At 53.7% G+C, this 16,585-nt stretch overlaps 5 protein-coding genes and 1 non-coding gene across 6 annotated transcripts; 1 reads left to right on the forward strand and 5 right to left on the reverse strand.

Annotated features, from left to right (window-relative positions):
• Positions 1–1,553: 1,553 nt before the first annotated feature.
• Positions 1,554–3,902, forward strand: BDZ83DRAFT_571134 (uncharacterized protein; the record flags this gene model as incomplete). Its single annotated transcript, XM_060504381.1, has 1 exon — positions 1,554–3,902. The coding sequence occupies one exon, from the start codon at positions 1,554–1,556 to the stop codon at positions 3,900–3,902; it is 2,349 nt and encodes a 782-aa protein (XP_060368226.1).
• Positions 3,903–4,598: 696 nt separating this feature from the next.
• BDZ83DRAFT_610503 (uncharacterized protein) lies at positions 4,599–7,449 on the reverse strand. Its single transcript, XM_060507593.1, has 3 exons — positions 7,166–7,449; positions 6,199–6,822; positions 4,599–6,147 (listed from the first exon to the last, which is right to left on the reverse strand). Exons 1-3 carry the CDS (start codon positions 7,186–7,188, stop codon positions 4,899–4,901), a joined length of 1,896 nt encoding a protein of 631 aa, XP_060368227.1. The 5' UTR covers positions 7,189–7,449; the 3' UTR covers positions 4,599–4,898.
• Positions 7,450–7,902: 453 nt separating this feature from the next.
• BDZ83DRAFT_t81 lies at positions 7,903–7,975 on the reverse strand. The gene has a single exon. It is a non-coding gene; the product is annotated as a tRNA-Lys (tRNA).
• A 423-nt stretch (positions 7,976–8,398) lies between these two features.
• Positions 8,399–10,660, reverse strand: BDZ83DRAFT_570976 (histone deacetylase; the record flags this gene model as incomplete). Its single annotated transcript, XM_060504364.1, has 2 exons — positions 8,399–8,718; positions 8,779–10,660. The coding sequence occupies 2 exons, from the start codon at positions 10,658–10,660 to the stop codon at positions 8,399–8,401; spliced, it is 2,202 nt and encodes a 733-aa protein (XP_060368228.1).
• A 1,463-nt stretch (positions 10,661–12,123) lies between these two features.
• Positions 12,124–13,366, reverse strand: BDZ83DRAFT_542718 (uncharacterized protein; the record flags this gene model as incomplete). Its single annotated transcript, XM_060503411.1, has 2 exons — positions 12,124–12,540; positions 12,623–13,366. Coding segments are annotated over 2 exons (1,161 nt in total), but the record flags the coding sequence as incomplete, so codon positions are not given.
• Positions 13,367–14,499: 1,133 nt separating this feature from the next.
• BDZ83DRAFT_152530 (Brix domain-containing protein) lies at positions 14,500–16,041 on the reverse strand. The gene is made up of 5 exons (XM_060501338.1): positions 15,788–16,041; positions 15,664–15,724; positions 15,479–15,595; positions 15,158–15,416; positions 14,500–15,093 (listed from the first exon to the last, which is right to left on the reverse strand). The coding sequence occupies exons 1-5, from the start codon at positions 15,910–15,912 to the stop codon at positions 14,744–14,746; spliced, it is 912 nt and encodes a 303-aa protein (XP_060368230.1). The 5' UTR covers positions 15,913–16,041; the 3' UTR covers positions 14,500–14,743.
• Positions 16,042–16,585: the final 544 nt, after the last annotated feature.

Below are 16,585 nucleotides of genomic sequence, written 5' to 3' on the forward strand. Positions count from 1 at the left end.
GTCTTGGTCAGGAAAAGGAAAAAGAAGCCCGGGCGGTAGGCTGCTTGGACAAAAAAGAGAAAAGCGAACCTAAAATACGACGGACTGCAAGACTAGAAAACCATGTTCTAGCTTTGGCTGAAGAAAGGCGGCGCGTTCCTGACGGTCAAGAGTGGTGGCGCTGGGCGATGACAATAACAGGAACAGGCTGTGATAGAGTGGGAGTGGAAGCGCGTCGTCGTCGATGGCTCAAAAAACGTGGATAACCCACCCCCGGAGCAATTGAATTTTGGAGGTGGACCGGGGGGGGGCCTTCAGCAAACGTGTTTGTCACTGGCCAGTGCCGCCAGGCTCTCACGCCCCCTAACTGCCTGTGAAACTAACTGCCCTGGGCAAGGGGGCACCACAGCACTTGCTCGATGTAGGTGTCTTCTACTGTGCTTTGTACCTGCTCTGGTTGGCTTTGGGCTTCTGGCTATGGATACCTGCCTTCAGGGACCTTACGGATGAGGTACGGGTACGTTACTCGAGGAAACCCGCAAGACATGTTCATGATTGGCCAAACTCCTCTGGCAGTGGGTCCATTCTCTCCAGGCGGGAAGCACCCGACTGCGAAGATGCTCGCCCCGACACCCTAATCAAGTTGGTCCTGCTTTCCCGAGTATGAAACCCTGTCTCGAATTTCTCGAACAAATAGTTCTATTTCCTTCAGGCCAACTTGCACTTGAACATGACATGATATTTTCCTTCAGAGTCTAGAGCTGCCATCCGCACGGCAACTCGGCGCAAAGCAACTGACAGCCAATCTTTGCCTCGCCGGCCAGAATCTACTTGCTCCAATCCGAATCCCCGTCACTTCGCAGTTTAGCATCCTTTATGTCGATGCTGTTACGCCAGCGAAACCTGATGCTGCCAGACTGCGAGCAAACTCACTCTCAAAGTTGAGAGACCGAGGACTTCCACTTGCCTGGCCTTTTTTTTTTTTTTTCTTCTTCTCTTTATCGTACCCAAGGCGCACAGGCCATGTGTTTGCGGGGCTCCTTGACAAGCGTCTACCTACTGCAGCCACCGCAGCCTTGAGGTGTCCCAAGACGCTAGTGCAAGGCTGACAGCTCCTCTTTGTTGGTTGTTCACCTCAGTGAGGTGACTGTTGCACGCACCTGCCCCACCAACTCCAACTCACTTGCAAAGGTGTGAACCTTCCTCGACGAGACCCTTTAAATTTCGTACCTTACACTTTCCCTTCACACAAGTGTGCCCTTGTGCGCATTCAAATCTTCCTTCATCTCTTATTGTACATTGCATGAGTGAATCAATTCTGCAACGTGCCGTCGTACTCATTGATATCGGACTTCCGGCCGCTGGCGCATATCGTCGCAAACGTCATCACTCGACAGCTTCAATCAGCATGCGCTAAGTTTGGTGTGCAACTCCACACTCTTCTGACTGGTTTTATCACCGGACGGCTCTGCGTATAGTTCGAGCACAGGTGAGTCACCAAGTCCAAGACAGTCTCATTGGAACATTCTCTAAGATGCGACTCCTCTCCATGCAGGGCCTACAACTATTGCATCATGGCTTCTAAGCGGCAAGACACAACCTCGAGGCCTCGTCGCGACTCAGCGATCGCGACAGGTTCCCAATCTACTACCAACGATCGAATGCGAGTCACCAAAGCCGGGGCCCGAACGTCCCTGAATAAGCTCAGCGATGGTCTCCGATCTAAAACTCGATCCTCGACTCGCTCTCACATTCAGTCATATGTTGGCATGGAAAGCTCTGATGAGGAAGACTCCGTCGCGGACGAATCCGAAGATTTTGAAGAGTCCCCTCGCACCTCACGCAAGAGTCCCCGAAAGACGCCGGCCAAAGCTGGCGACGGAAGAGGGGCTAGCCGGGCCGGCACCAAACGCAAGTCGACCACCACTGCGCGAGACTCTACCCCTAAGAGAGGCCGAGGTCGACCTCGCAAAGTGGAGGCTTCACCGCGGATAGCCAAGGACGACTCTTCGGACGAATCCGAAGACAATGAATTCGAAGACGATCTCTCAGATGCCAAACCTACTCCAAAGACCACCCCAGCTAAGCCGCGTGGAAGGCCCCCAAAGAACAAGGCAAATATCGACACGAACACCACAAGCCCCGTGATTCCAAACTGGCTCGACCCTCAAATTGCGCATTCGATCTGGGTTCAGATATTTCAATTCGCAGCGATTTCAGGCGATGAGCAGGATACATTAGACGTCAACTGGATCCTCCATACGGCCAAGACGTGCAGGCAATTCGCCGATCCGGCATTGACTGTTCTCTACAAATGTCCACCAGTACGGGACGAGACCAAAGCTTATGGGCTCGCGGAATTGCTCGAGAAGCCGCCATCGCAGACTACGTTCAACTACAGAGCGAAAATCGAGGCCCTTCACATCGACGTGAGACTGGTGTCTTTACGAGGTCTGACATCGCCGCTGAAGCTGATGCAGCATTTGCCACGTCTCAAAGAGGTCTTGCTCGTGCATGGATATGACCAGGCCCCTTTCCGAAAGCTGAAGGAATCCATCAAGTGGACTTACCCTGACGAGCTCTTTGAGGCATTGGAGGTGTCTCCTACTGCAGATGCCGAGGCTGGGGAAAAGACTGCAATAACACGGCTCCAAAGCTGGCAGTGGAGCTCCAGGCTGATGGACAAGAACTGGGAAGCGAGCCTTGCGAGACTCCAAGAAGTTCACCAGATGCCGAGCTTCGTCTCTTTACGGAAACTCAAGTTCGTGAACTACCAGATGCCGTCCATCAGACTGGACAAAGATCCCGAGACCAATCCCGAACTGCTTGCCGAAGATCAGAAGTCTGTGAGCCTGCTTGCGAACTCTATTCTGGCACTTCCCAATCTCGACGATCTGGTCTTTGAATCGTCGACAATCATTACTACGTCACTGTTTCCCTTGCTCCCAGCAAGGCTGAGACGCCTAGAACTAGTGAACTGCGCGGAAGTCATTGCCGACGATTTCAGCTCGTTCCTGGTCACGAAGGGACATCAGTTGCAGTCGCTTGTGTTGAATCACAACCGTTCACTGAACCTGTCCTTCCTTACGGTGTTGGGAACTGCTTGTCCGCACCTTAAGGAGCTGCGTATGAATCTGCAGTACTTCAGCTTATTGGAATCGAGTAACGATCGACTTCCCTCTTACGACACGCTATTGCTCGCGAATGAGGTTCCTAGCTGGCCAGCGTCTTTGCAAGTGGTTCATCTGGAGAATCTTCGTCATTGGAGCTCCGGCACAGCTGATACTGCGGCTGCCGAGGCCTTTCTTCAATCATTGATTGATAGCGCTAAAGAGCTACCGGATCTCAGACACATCTCCATCAAGGCGATGCTCAGCATTTCCTGGCGATCACGAGTGGAGCTCCGAAAGTCGTGGCAGGAGAAGTTTGAAAAGATCTTCCTTCGACAAAGCCCCGATCCAAAACCACATTTCACCCTGCAGAAACCGTTGCCCGTCGAGTCATCTACCCTGGCCGTTTCGAAGCGAAAGTCCAAGAAACCTGCCGCAGAGCCATCCCGGCGGAGCAAACGAGTTGTATCCCATGCTTCGGGTACCTCTTCTCGCGCTAGCAGCACGTCAAGAGGGCTTCGTGGCCAGCAGCTGCAGCCCAAGTCGTACGCGGAGCCTGACAGCGACGAATTTGACTCCGATAGCGACGTCGATATGGAAGAACCCGAAGAAGATTCCAATCAGGGCAAGACCGACGAAGCCACTGAAGAAGCAGCGGCAGACACCTTTGTACAAGGCATGTGTAACGTTGTCGATATCCACATCGACAACCAAAAGCCTCGGGAGCATCAGTACAGCATGGATGACTTCCTGAACGACGAACGAGACTTCGAGGTCGACGACGAATGGGATAGCGATATGGACTACGCGTAGGACTGATTGTTTTCTTTGCTTCCCTTTGTTCGTCGGCGAGAGATACTCGCATGACCTTTTTTCATTTTGGCTTTCCCAGAGAAGGACTGAGGATAATGTAATTTCCCTCAGATATTGTATAATATCACAACTCGCCGTGACCTATACAGACGAGTTCACGGCTGGATACCATGGGAGATGAGACGACGAGATGGGCTATGGTTTGGCTTCGGAATATAGGGAAGGGCTTGACAGGAACTCGCTGGGTTGGCCAGCATGGGTTTACGGAAACGAGTATGGATTATGGATATGAAATGATGGATTAGGCTGCAGGGCCAGAAGAGAGGCAATTTGGAGGCATCACACGTGGCCTACCATGCCTTGCTATGAAGTACCTTAGATCATGGCTTCGTCTATACCCTGCGGCACAGAAGAGGAAGCAGTAAACAGTTGCTCAATGGAGAAGGAAAAAAAACCATGGCTTACCAGTGCCGGCTCACCTTCTTGACCATTGACCTTGGACACGCCCAATATGCCGCGCATGTACTTCGCTCCTCACAACATGAGACATGAAAGCCCACATTTCTGGTCCTGTCTGATACAAATTCTCGACAAGAAAGGGTTGACCTATTCATCCGTCGAGCCAGGCTACCTTGCCTAATTCTAGGTATACATACGTACGAGTATCACGATACCTGCCAAGTATACACACACAAACACACATATACACAAAGAGAATATATACTCAGACGCCCACTTGATTTCTTGTATTTTCCTACATGTAATGAAGCAAAAGCAAGAAAGGGAGGAGGCAAGGGTATGTGCCTCTCCGACTGACAGACAATAGTAGTAGTAGTAGTAGTACATCTTCATCGCCGCTGTTAAAGGGGAAGAAGAAAGAAAACAAGAGTCAACCCATTCCACATCTCCGATTCTACCGGAATCACAACACACAAAGTCCCATTCCTTCTACATCTCTTCCAATGTGGTCTACCACATGACGGTGCTCGCTCCGTCCTAGAACGCGGCACCGCCCATGCCTTCACCAGCCAAACTCTTCAAGCTCTGCTCGCTCACGTCCACCCTCGTCTTCCACGCCTTGGACTCCATCTCGAGCTTGTCCCACATCTGGAGGCTCTGCCGCAACTTATCCTGCTTCGCGTCCAGCTCTGCGCGGGCCTTTTCCTCCTCCGCCTTGAGTTTCTTGTAGTGCGGCTCAATGTCCCTCGTGATACCCGTCGTCGTCGGGAGCAAGGAAGGGTCGATCTTGCCGCCGGGGATGATGGGCGGCAAGGTCGCAAGCATGCTCTGCGCGAGCGTCAGGCGGACGTTTCCGGGGCCGCCGTGCTGCGAGGAGGGGCCAGTGGGGGGGTTAAAGGCTTTGGGTGCTGACGATGTGCTTAACGGTGTTGTATTGCAGGGATTGGCGCGCGGACCCGTTGGGATGCTGGAAGGTCCGTTGCCAATGGCAGAAGGGGATGTCGTGGGGGCAGGGGCCTGGCGAGGGGATGGACCAGACCACGAGCCTCGTCCACCGCGGGCGCTGTATCCGCCGCCCCTGGCCGGAGCAACGTAGCCTCGGGGGCCGGCCGGGGGGATCGTCGGGCTAACGGCATCTGCGCGCGAGGGTGGCACGCTCGGGGTCGGCGGGTGTCTAGGAGGCTGGACAGCTGGTGAGCTGGCGGGCGCTGTGAAGTTTCGGGTCGCGGCAGGGCCGGTTGGAGGAGCACGTAAAGCGGCGGGCCCTCGAGGTGGTGTCTTTGCGGCCGGCGGGGCCGGCTCTTGGGGGGCGGCGATCGCGGAGGCGGCGGAAACGGCGGCGTTTGCGGTGGCGTTTGCGGCAGGCTTGGGTGCTTCGCGAATCGTCGTCGTCATCGTCGAGGACGATGATGCGGCAGAAGCACCGGTCTGAAGCGGTGTGGGTTCCCGCTCTCGCTCTCGCTGCTGCTCCCGCTCGACTCGCTCGACACGCTCCCCACGCTCCCTCGATTGCGGCCGCGAACGTGCTCGGGTGGAAGGAGGAGGATGCGGTGACGACTTGCCTGAAGCTGATCGAGACGTGATCGCTGACGAGATGCCAGAATCTCGGGGCGGCGAGGCCCGTCTGTAAGAAGATCCTACGTATCTCTCGCCCCCACCGCCTCGGCGGCTCGTACTACGAGACCGTGGACGGTAGTTGCCACGAGATGCCGGCGCAGGCGACCGCCGGGGTGGACTTCTGTCCCTAGGACCTCTGTCGCGGCCGTATGGCGAACGCGACCGGCGTCTAATAGGTAATGAGACCATAGTCTGCGCAAAGGGGGGCAACGAACGGTACCTGTCGTCCCGCCGATCAAAGTCCCTGTCTCTATCCCTCTCACGCTCTCTATCTCTGTTGTCGCGGCGCGGCGGCGATCTGGCTCGATCGCTTCTCTCATCTCGAATTGCGGGAGATCTTACAATGGGACTGCGGCGCCTTGAAGGGCTACGTCTCGGCGAGGGCCGTCTCACAGGAGGAGGACTTCGAGTTCGGTCTCGTCTGCGCCATGTGTCGCTCTGAGGGCGTGGGTCTCTATCGCGGGACCGATCACGTCGGTAACGCTCAGCACTGCGCGAGCGGCGGCGTGCGGGAGATCTTCCCGGGACATAGCTATCCGAGGTCAATGGCGGTGTGCGGGCGCGCTCCCTGTCGCGGTCTCTGGATCTCGGGCGGTCTCTGGTGTCTCTGGTATCTCGATCTCGGTCTCTGTCGCGATCGCGAGATCTAGGCCGGTCTCTATCTCTGTCACGATCACGGTCGCGATCGCGGTCGCGGTCACGATCTCTATCTCGGTCTCGTTCGCGGTCCCTCAGCGGGCTTCGGGCTCGTCGAGGGGAGCGGTCTCCGCCGCCACCTCCGCCTCTAGGGAAGGGTCTCCAGGACTCGCCAGCGCCATACCTAGTGACCTCACCGTCCTCATACCTAAGATATTTTGTCAGCTGATTCCATTGATGATGGTTCAACGCAATCGGAAGGCCGGGCAATGGTTCACATGGTACAGGAGGCACATCGCTCTCTGCCACCCCGCGAAGATGTGTGATCGCCGTACAGGTCCGGCAGTCCGAGATGGGCCGGTGACAGGTACCAAGATACAAAGCAAGCGATACACTGATCATCGGTGCCACGGAGTTCCAGTTCCTGTGAGCGACGCTCCGGTGTGAAGTAATCGCAGAATGTGCCAAGCTCGACCAGGCAAGCCCTTGATGAGCTCGGGATGAACGGGTGGGAAAGACAACACGAGCTGCCAACAGCTACCACCACTCACCTGCTTCTCCGATCGCGATCCATAACTGTTCGTGTCGTGTAGCCTGGAGATAGGCTGAGAACAATGCTCGTGACAAAAGTCTCCTCGCGATGGGGGGGGTCGTGAATCTTTGCTCTACGCGCGCGCGCGATAGGTAGTTGGGTTGGTAAAGTTGATGGGTCAGCTAAAATGCGCGCCAACGCCAGACGTCAATCGTCCTTGGATGGAGCAGCAGGGTTCCTAAGGATGCAAGCAGCAAAAAGCGCCCGAGGATTGGGATCGGGCCCCCCCTGAAAACCAAAATGTACCCACAAAACGGAGGCTGAGAATCAGCTGTGAAGCGCGCTCAGACGCGGTTGCTCAGATAAGATAAGAAATGCGTCGGCTACTAAACCAATCCGAGTGTACTCGAGAACGTCAGTGCTGTTCCACAAGGCATCCTTTCGGCTGGGACCAATTAAAGCCTAGAGAATTGACGATGGCCTGGGATCTAAAGTGATTTGCCGGAAAATTTATAGACGCCCCCAAGACAAGGCGAGTGTTGAAAGACCACGAAAATACCGCGGCAACAGGATTTTGAAAAGGGACCCACTGGCTAGGTCTCTTTTACACTTGGAAAGAAAGACAAAAAGTCAGGTCACTTGCTGCTGCATGCCTTCCTACGCACCTACATATGCAGTGAAAACATCATGACCCAAAGACCCGAAAAGCAAAAGATTAACCCGAAGAGTGGCTTTGCCAATCGCGGTGAGGATTTGAGCCTCACGCGGGGGTCGAACCCGCAACCTTGAGATTAAGAGTCTCACGCTCTACCGATTGAGCTAGCAAGGCGGGTTATTGTGTGGATGCTATGATCCACTGTTGGAGAGGAAGGCCGTGACTCGTCTCTTGTATCCAGCTGACTTCTTGGTGACGATGTTCCCTCACTCCCTACTCGGAGTACAGAGTAGTTGGGGCAACATGGTTGGCATTGTCGTAGTGTATCAACAGAATTCTCTCGCGAGATGCCTAAGGTACGTCGCTCGCCCCCATCGCGTGCTCGAAGATTCCTCGCTACCAAAAGTGTCTCTTCTCTTCAAATCCTCCGCTCCCCCGTAATCAGCGTGCTGCGGACCTGGAACATGTCTCCGTCTCCAACGCCAGCCGGAGCTTCAGTACCCATTTGTATATGTGCTGCAATGGACTCACCCATCCCCCCTCCCCCGGTATCTCGTCCCATGCTTGACCTTCTCAGCTTCACTCAGCAGGCGCATGTCAGGCCATCTTATCGTCTTCCGTAGTATCACCATTCTGCCGAGCTGCGAGCATATCCAGCATCCAGCTCTGGACCTCCTTGGCATGGGCCTGCGCCATCTTCTGGGTGCCGTTTTCCGGGCTCCGAATCACCGTGCCGAAGCGGCGCTTACTTACTCTGTGCTTTGTGTCTGCACGAGACCAGCACGCGTGGTCATGCTCAACGTAGATCTGGGAGTGATCCTTATACCAAGGTGCAAGCTCGGTGTCGACGTCAGACTTGACGGGTCGCAGCATTCCCTTGATAAAGCAGGCGACTCCAGCAATTCTGGCTTTGCAGTCTGCCGTGAACTAATTAGCGGGGGAAGAGTACCTTAATGCTATGCGGTGAAAAGACATACCTCGTCCAGTCAGGAGCGCCCTAACTCCACTGTACGACCGACCTACGCCAAGAAGAAGAATGTCGTCGGCCTCCTCGTAGAGCTGGATGTAGTTGTCCCATAAGTAGTTCGCCAGCTCTTGAAGCTCGCCCAGGAGCTCGATCTCTCCTGTCTGCTGGGTGTAAGGCTCCATATCTTCATCTCGTAGAACCTTGTTCGGAACGTTGACATCCATGACCGCAATGCCTTGGCCAACCGCCCAATCGATGTACTGTTCGACGCTATCGACTACCCAGGCGTTATGGGCTTCCACGTGGCGGTCTACCACATCAGGTTGAGCCAAGACCTCCGGCGGATCATGAAAGATGATGAGTATACGCCGTGCGGACGGAATGTCTGGTGTGACGAGGACCTGATTCTCGTAGGATTTGAAGAGCATGTCTCTTTGTATGAAAAGAGGAATCATCTGATGGCGTTGTGACAGAGCTTGCCTTTGGCCGAGCCTTATGTGGTCGTTGAGTCTTGTGACATGCAGATCTTGAATATCCGGCATCGGAATAATGCCAGGTCTCATGCATTCCCAGTACGGCGCGTGGTAGCTCTGCACCTTGGCGAGGACCCTGGCCGCGTCCTTGTTCAGAGATGGCAGATTCATCTTCGGTGGCGGTTCTCCCATCAGCGTACGAGCGACTGATACCGCTGATGTTGAGATGGCTTGCAGGTTGTAGCCACCCTCCAGGCACACGACGACCTTGCCTTCTGCCAAGGACATGAGCATGTGGGTCATGTGTGAGTAGCAAGCAGGGCTCACGAAGCAACCACCGAGCTCGTCTCCGTCGGCAGCGTCGAATCCTGCAGAAATGACGACCAAGTCCGGGTTGAACTCCTTGGCGATAGGCATGATGATCTTTTGGAAGGCGGCAATGTACTCGCCATCTCCCATACCTTGGTCATGCCATCCAATGTTGATGTTCTTTCCCAGTCCAGGTCCCGTACCACAGTGCTCGAGGCCTCCATCCGGTATTTCCGCATTCTCGGGTGGCCCAGGGTAGAATTGTCCATTTTGGTAGACGTGAAGAGAAATGTATAGAACATTTGGGTCGTCGTAGAAGATATTCTGAATACCATTGCCGTGATGAACGTCCCAGTCCAAGATAAGCACCTTTCTGCAGGCCTCTGGATATTCTTGCTGGCAGATCTTGACGGCAACGGGCACGTTGTTGAAGAAGCAGAAGCCGAGGGGTTGGTCGTACTCTGCATGATGACCCGGGGGTCTGATGACAGCAAAGGCATTCTTGACGTTGCCCTCGACGACATGCTTGCAGGTGTCGATGGCGCCGCCGCAGGAGAGAAGGGCTGCCGTGAATGTCAGACTGCCCACGTAAAGCGAGGCACGGCCTTGATCATATTGCCGACTCGTTTCTCGTAGCGTGGGGTAGTCCATCTTCGATAGGCTCTCGACCCAGTGATAGTGCAGCGGAGTGTGTGTGGTAAGGATTTCTTCCTTGGTTGCTTCGCGAGCGCCAATTCTCCACATGTATTTCGACGGGTTGTGGCGCATCACTTCCGTGATTTTGCTTTCCGGGCCATTGAAAACCAAGCCATTCCTCTTGAATGCTTTGAAAATCTCCTCTATTCGGCGAGGGTCTTCCGGGTGATGAGGCGTAGTCCCGAAGTCGGCGTTGACGTGAAGCTTCATGCGATCATCGTAGCAACATGCCGTGGGTAGTAGTCCTCGTCTGCGAATCGAGTCATCGTCTAGAATTTCTTCGTAGTCCTCTTCGTCCTCCTCATCCTCGTCGTCGGGCGATGTGGTATTCTCGTCTTTTTGTACCCCATCAGCAGGCACTGGATTTCCATTGGTAGTCGTGGTGTCATTTGAAGGCTTATCATCTCCGCCCATGACGACGTCCGGGTCGCCGCCTTCCATGGTCCAGAAACCGGCTGTGTCGACACGCCCCAAAACGCGGATGATGCTTATCGTAAGTGATCTGAGACGAGGACAGTTTCTGATACTTCGGGAAGCAGAGCGAGATCGCCGTGACTGACCAACAGAGACTTTCCAAGGTACTGATGGCCGGGATGTTTTGAGCTAGGACGGAAGGCAGTCCTATGTCTCAAAAAGATGAGCAGGTCTGACTGAAAGCTCTGCCCTGTCTCCGAAGGCTGATCGATCTTCAACCACACAAAAAGAAACAACCCAGGTTGCCCAGAATCAGGCGATCTTCTAATTCCAGGTTAATTATATATTCGGGATTCGTCCAGGTGCCGAACGTGGAGGAACAGCAAAGCAGGCCAAGTGAAAGACAAAGTGTATATTTTGTGAGTTGTTCTTTCGGATGCGCATCTCTTGAATAAGTGATAGCATCAAAAACATCTCTTGGAATGAAAATGAGAACTGAGAAAGATCAAGTGAAGCTTCTTTGTTGCTCGGTCTCGATGAAAGGCAAACGGCGTTAAGAGAAACACTCGAGATGCGCCAACTCAGCCAGCTCGCTCGATATTGAGACACGAGACTGATCCGACTGTTGCTTGACTGTCATAGATAAGAAAAGCACTTTGTGAAATAGTAACTGACCTCTGTGAGAACGATGGTTCAACTATGGCTGCTGCCCGAGATGAGCTCAATACTGAGATCGGATAAGGACGCCGCCAGCTGTACTAGGTCGGTCTGCCGCAAGTCTGATTACAGGCGCAGCGCCTGCAGACGATTATCGTATATCGGGTGTAAGAGGTGGATTCGAGAGAAAGGAGGTATTAAGAACAGGGTGCCAGATGCGCAAAGACAATGCGCCGCGCTGATGGGGGACAATGCCGTCGTGTAGGACGGCTATTAAGTGAGTGGCCGGGTGTGAGTGAGGATGGGAGAGGCTTGGGCCACTGACAAGGCGGGAGCTGGCCACAAGCTCGCCGCCTTGCAGGGTGCACCCGCCACACTTACGCCCCTGTAGGTTCCAGCCTTGCACTAGAGACATCCACTCACTGCTGGGTTCCCGAATAAGGCAAGTTCAGTCTGTTACCACATTTCTTCCCATCATCACTTTCAAGATACCAACAAAACTATAGTGCAAATGATGAAAGTTGAGACGGTATTTTTGAAAAATTGTAGTAAAGTCTTGTCTAGCATAGGTAGGCGAAAGAACGGGGCGTTGCTAAGAACACTTATGTCTCATGCACGAGATACGCAACATCAACCTAACGAAGACGATATGAGGCCATTGACAGTGACTCTATTAGGATCCGCATTACCCTGGCCAACTTATATTTCACTCTCAGCTTAGATAAAATATCACGGAATGCTGGCCCCGGCCCCGATTGCCTCCAATCGGAAGCTTAGTATGCTTAGTAGCGTTGCCCGTCATGGGAATGACTTCGCTCGGCGAGAGCTCGACCATCATCTCCTGGTGGCGCCCAAATCCCTCTCGGCCGTCGGAATGCTCCTGGTGGAGGAATTGAGCCATCGTGGCTTCCGTCACGACCAAGATGCTCGTTCAAGTCGTCATCAGAGGTAACGATACCTCCAATGGTGGTCAAATCAGCAATGTCGAAAAGCCACGGCCGCTCGTCTGCTGCTGACTGGATCGCTGCTACAAAAGATTCCTGGTCCTGGGAGAATGCGGGATGCTTCAAGTTGACATCCATTACCAGTCTCTTCCGAGGGTAGTTGAACAAGTTCTCGAAGTAAAACATTAGGTCTTCCGGATCCAGCTTGGCATACGTGTCCACAATGCGTTCGCGAATGCTGGTCTCAATCATAGTCTCGAGGGGGCTGCTCTCGTCAACCTTTGGTAGATGTTAGCATTAATTCGATTCTGTCGCTGTTGCGCCTGCAATGTCGACTTGGAAGCCGTCAAATACCACTTACAGGATCGAGGTTCTGCTCTAAGTTCGGGTAGATGTAATGCCGTACAAGATTCTTCATCGACAAAAAGAGATCTCTCATCTCGATCAACTCGTGCGTTGAATGAAGTCTCATGTGACTGGTTCGAACATCGTTGACGAACGGCTCCGGCTGACTGCTCCGAGGACGAAGAAGTTCACCGTGAAAGTAAAACGCGTAGAGCCACCAACGATAAAGAGCACGGCGAAGCTTGAACTTCTCTAACTCGTCAAGTTGACGGCAGTCCTCAGGTGTCGCAAACCAGTGGAGTTGAGGGAACAGTTCCTCCCATTGTCGTGTCACCAAACAATACTTCAGCAAGGGCCTCAAGTCTCGTTCAACAAGCGTGACCGATCGAGGTGACGGCAAAGTAGTTCTTGGTGGTTTGTCGCCGTTCAAAGCCCCCGCATTGTGCTGAACACCGCCGCGGGATAGGGTGACGCCCGTCATGTCGCCCGGAAATCTTCTGAAAACTACTCGTCGCGGCTGAAAGGTATCTCCATACTGGACCATGTCTTGGTCCGATGCCGTGAAGACTTGGAGAAGCTCGGGCAAGGGGCTAAACTCTCGCTGGAGGACTGGCAGCAAAATCGCCGCCATATTTCTTTTCAAGAGTCCATGGAAAAGCGTGTTGACCTGAGCCAGGGAGAAGATGCTACAGATATCGAGCTGATGGTAAATATCGAAAATAATCTCAAGGGGAAGCCCTTCGAGGCCGTCCAATTTGCCCAGATCGTCACCCGCCAGGTCTGGTTGCAGCTGTTGGCCCACAAATAGTGATGAGTAAGTTGAAGACATCTTGAAAGCATTCAATGGTTGTCTATAGCGGTCTATGTGTAATGAGGGCGATCGTGATCTGAAACTTGATCAAGTATAAGGAAGATACTGATCTGATAGAGCAATGCAGAGTCAAGTTTCGAGCTGGGGGATGTTTGTGGTGGGAGGGTAGTCTGACTATAGTTCAGTCTGGTGTTGATTCAAATTGACGATGATGCAGATGAACAAGTCAGAGAAGCAGCGGAACGCCTTTGGCAGCAAAGTTGATACGAGTTGAATCTGTGAATATCTTAGAGGCTTTCTCCCAAAGACAATGATGTTGGCAAACGCGCGACTCACTGGTGTATTGCAGCATATTGCTTTCAGGCAGCTTCTTTCGTTGGCCCTCGTGAAGATGACTTCCCTGGCGTCTTTTGATGCTTGCCTGCTGATCAAGGACGGATAGAATGAGCTAGAGCCTGCAGCCTAGCTTTGATGTCGAAGAGGAGCTCTGATGAGCGCTTCAACAAATTGTCGCCGGATAAGGACCCAGCCACAATGAATGTGCGTGTGTTTTTGAGACTGATTCGTCTCGTCTGGCCTCACGGATGTATGAAATCACCAGTGAGGTATTGGATCAATGGGTTTACTTCCTGATAACCCCGACGTTGGGGCTATCAATAAGGGCGATGATGTAGGTCGGCATCGTTTGCACAGAAGACACGATATTGGTCGGAATGGGCTGGCAGATGTCCCGGTTGGCCATGCTTGCTCACACAGAACGCAGTGCTGGGTTGCTGAAGCAGTACTGCAGGAAGGGAAACCTCAACGCGAAGGGGGAATCGAGGTCAAGTAAAAGAGTAGACGCGACGGTGACGCAGAGGACATGCACCAAGGTCCTGGTTGCTGACCTAATGTAGGTTGCTCAAGCTCAGGAGGTCAAGCCGCACAGGTACCTCGAGTTTCCAAGATGACGGAAGTTATCTCCCTACCTTCAGTGGGTTCCTTCCCCGGGGAATTGGCGTCAGGGGTGCCGTATCGCTCGTGATTGTGGCTAGGGTGTTTGCAGCGCATCAGCCAATCATCGAGAGGTTGTTGGAGCCAACCTTGGGAGTACGTATTTTGTTATCAAAAGCTTCCATTCGCACCGCCCGTCCATAAGGTATGATTGATGATGCCAGGCATATACCGTATCTGCCACCTAGCATACCTCATTCTTCTGCCTTCTTCTTGTGCTCCAGAGTTACTCTGCAATTCAAAACCCCTGAGCATGAGCGGAAAAAGGGGGGAAAATTGGCCCCTTGCCAGTCAATAAACTCAAATATGCCTGAGCAGCATGGAATCTCGTTATTACGCAAACAGTGCCTTGGTATCCAGCTCGTCCTTCGCCGCGCTCTTTCCACCCTTGCTCCTGAGGCCGAGCTCGCCTCTCTTTGCCGCCCGCTCTACCTCCTGCTCCGTCCGCGAGACGTGGCGAGTAGACTTCTTCTTCCTCAGGTCCGCACGAATCTGGTTCGGGGAGACGAAGCTTCGGCTCTCCCAGATCTTGCTTCCACACATGCTGCCTTCGAGTATGACAATCGGGGTTGCCGTCCACCGGGGGCCGATCTCCACCAGGGCGACGTCTGTCTTGCCTCCCCTGAGGGCTGACTTTCCGGTTTCCTCCTCCGTCTCGGCATCGACCTCCTTGACCTCGAAATCTGATTGTGGCAGTGTCAGTCTTTGAGACGCAAATGCGATTATTAAGGTAGTCATCAGACTTACAGCGGATCCAGATCTTCTCGTCAACCCAGCTAATTCCCATCACGTGGTCGACGAAAGGCTTGGACTTTCTTGCACCCTCAGGAACACCGAACACCATTGTCATCAAGTTCTTGATGACTTGAAGGTGAGGCTCGGTGTCGAATGCAGAGTCAAAAGACAGTATAGGACGGCTGCCCTTGAGACAGTTACCCGGGAAGCGCAACTCCTCCATGGTCATGATATTCTGAATGTGTAGACGTACACTGGGGCCGTTCGGTGCCTTGTAGATGTCAGTATTGCCCACCCCCTTCGAGATCAACTACCGTAGTGGGAGCCACTCACGTTTGCCAACCACATGTACAGGTCCTGGTGCTTCCTGGCCTCCAAGTAGCAAATCTGAGGTGTCGAGTTGAGCTCGGCGAGTTCGTTGAGGACGTGCAATTTTGACTTGGTATCGAACTAAAGCGGTTTGTTAGAATCGAGAGTCGTCGACGAGTATAGCCAGCAATGGCGAGGATGTTACGGACCTTGCTGTCCAGCTTTCCGTGGGGCATCATCGAGTGAATATCGGTCATCAGGTGTCGGTGTCTGTTGAGGTACAAGGTCAGCAAGATTGCAGTGGCACATGGAGATTTGTTGGCGGAGCTTCACCTGTAAGTGACACCTCTGCTCGAAAGAACCAGAGCGCGCCTCTTCTGGCGCACCTTCTTGACGCCATTGGTCGGCGCCTCAGGCTTGTCGGCCTTCTTGGACAATGACTTGTACACGGAAGCCATCTTGTCGGGTCACGGACGTGGTGTGGGGTGTATTGGCGACGTCGAAGATGAATGTTTGACGCGAAGAAGATATCGCAGCCCACCTGCAGGAAATAGAAGCCGACGGTTTGCGACCAGCCCAAATTTTTTTCTTCCCGCTACGGACGGGACGCCCGATAAGAGAGCTTATCGGCCAGGCGGTGACCCGGTGTAGCGGGGCACCCACCCACTTCCAGGTCGAGAGGTTCCCTGTGGTGCCAGTGCACCTCGAACCTTTTTAATGAGTAAGGGAGGTACGTACCTGACTTGCGCGCATTCTGCTGCCCTTGTCGCCCAGACTGTGTCAGAGTGTGCCACAGACGGGGGGGACAGGAAACTCAAGCGCAGGCTAACCCAACTGCAGAGCGAGGGGGACTCGAGGGGCAGGGCCAGGCGTGAGGGGATGGACACCACAGGACCTACGAGTACCTAGCGCGGGCTGGGGGGAAAGAAACTTTGTGGATCGCAGCAAGCTTGCATGTCCACCTCAATTTCACCTCGCTGGAGCGCTTCGAGACAACCTGACCAGTGTGATGCCAGGACATGGCTTGAGAAAGACCCCGAAATTTGGGAATGCGGTACTTCTGTTAAACCATGGCTGGTTTGACCACTAAGATATTGAGCTGGGCCAGGGGCAGAGGCCACTTTGAGCTCA

Source organism: Colletotrichum acutatum (genome assembly GCF_030867785.1).
Source record: "Colletotrichum acutatum strain CBS 112980 chromosome Unknown BDZ83scaffold_19, whole genome shotgun sequence".
Taxonomy (NCBI): Eukaryota; Fungi; Ascomycota; class Sordariomycetes; order Glomerellales; family Glomerellaceae; genus Colletotrichum; species Colletotrichum acutatum.

Coding starts and splice junctions, on each gene's coding strand:
- BDZ83DRAFT_610503 (XM_060507593.1), bottom strand. CDS start 7,188: ATGGATCGCGATCGGAGAAGCAG. Junction 6,823..7,165: donor GATCGCGATCGGAGAAGCAG/GTGAGTGGTGGT, acceptor AAAATATCTTAG/GTATGAGGACGGTGAGGTCA. Junction 6,148..6,198: donor TTTGATCGGCGGGACGACAG/GTACCGTTCGTT, acceptor ATTACCTATTAG/ACGCCGGTCGCGTTCGCCAT.
- BDZ83DRAFT_152530 (XM_060501338.1), bottom strand. CDS start 15,912: ATGGCTTCCGTGTACAAGTCATTGTCCAAGAAGGCCGACAAGCCTGAG. Junction 15,596..15,663: donor ACGGAAAGCTGGACAGCAAG/GTCCGTAACATC, acceptor AAACCGCTTTAG/TTCGATACCAAGTCAAAATT. Junction 15,417..15,478: donor TGTACATGTGGTTGGCAAAC/GTGAGTGGCTCC, acceptor GACATCTACAAG/GCACCGAACGGCCCCAGTGT.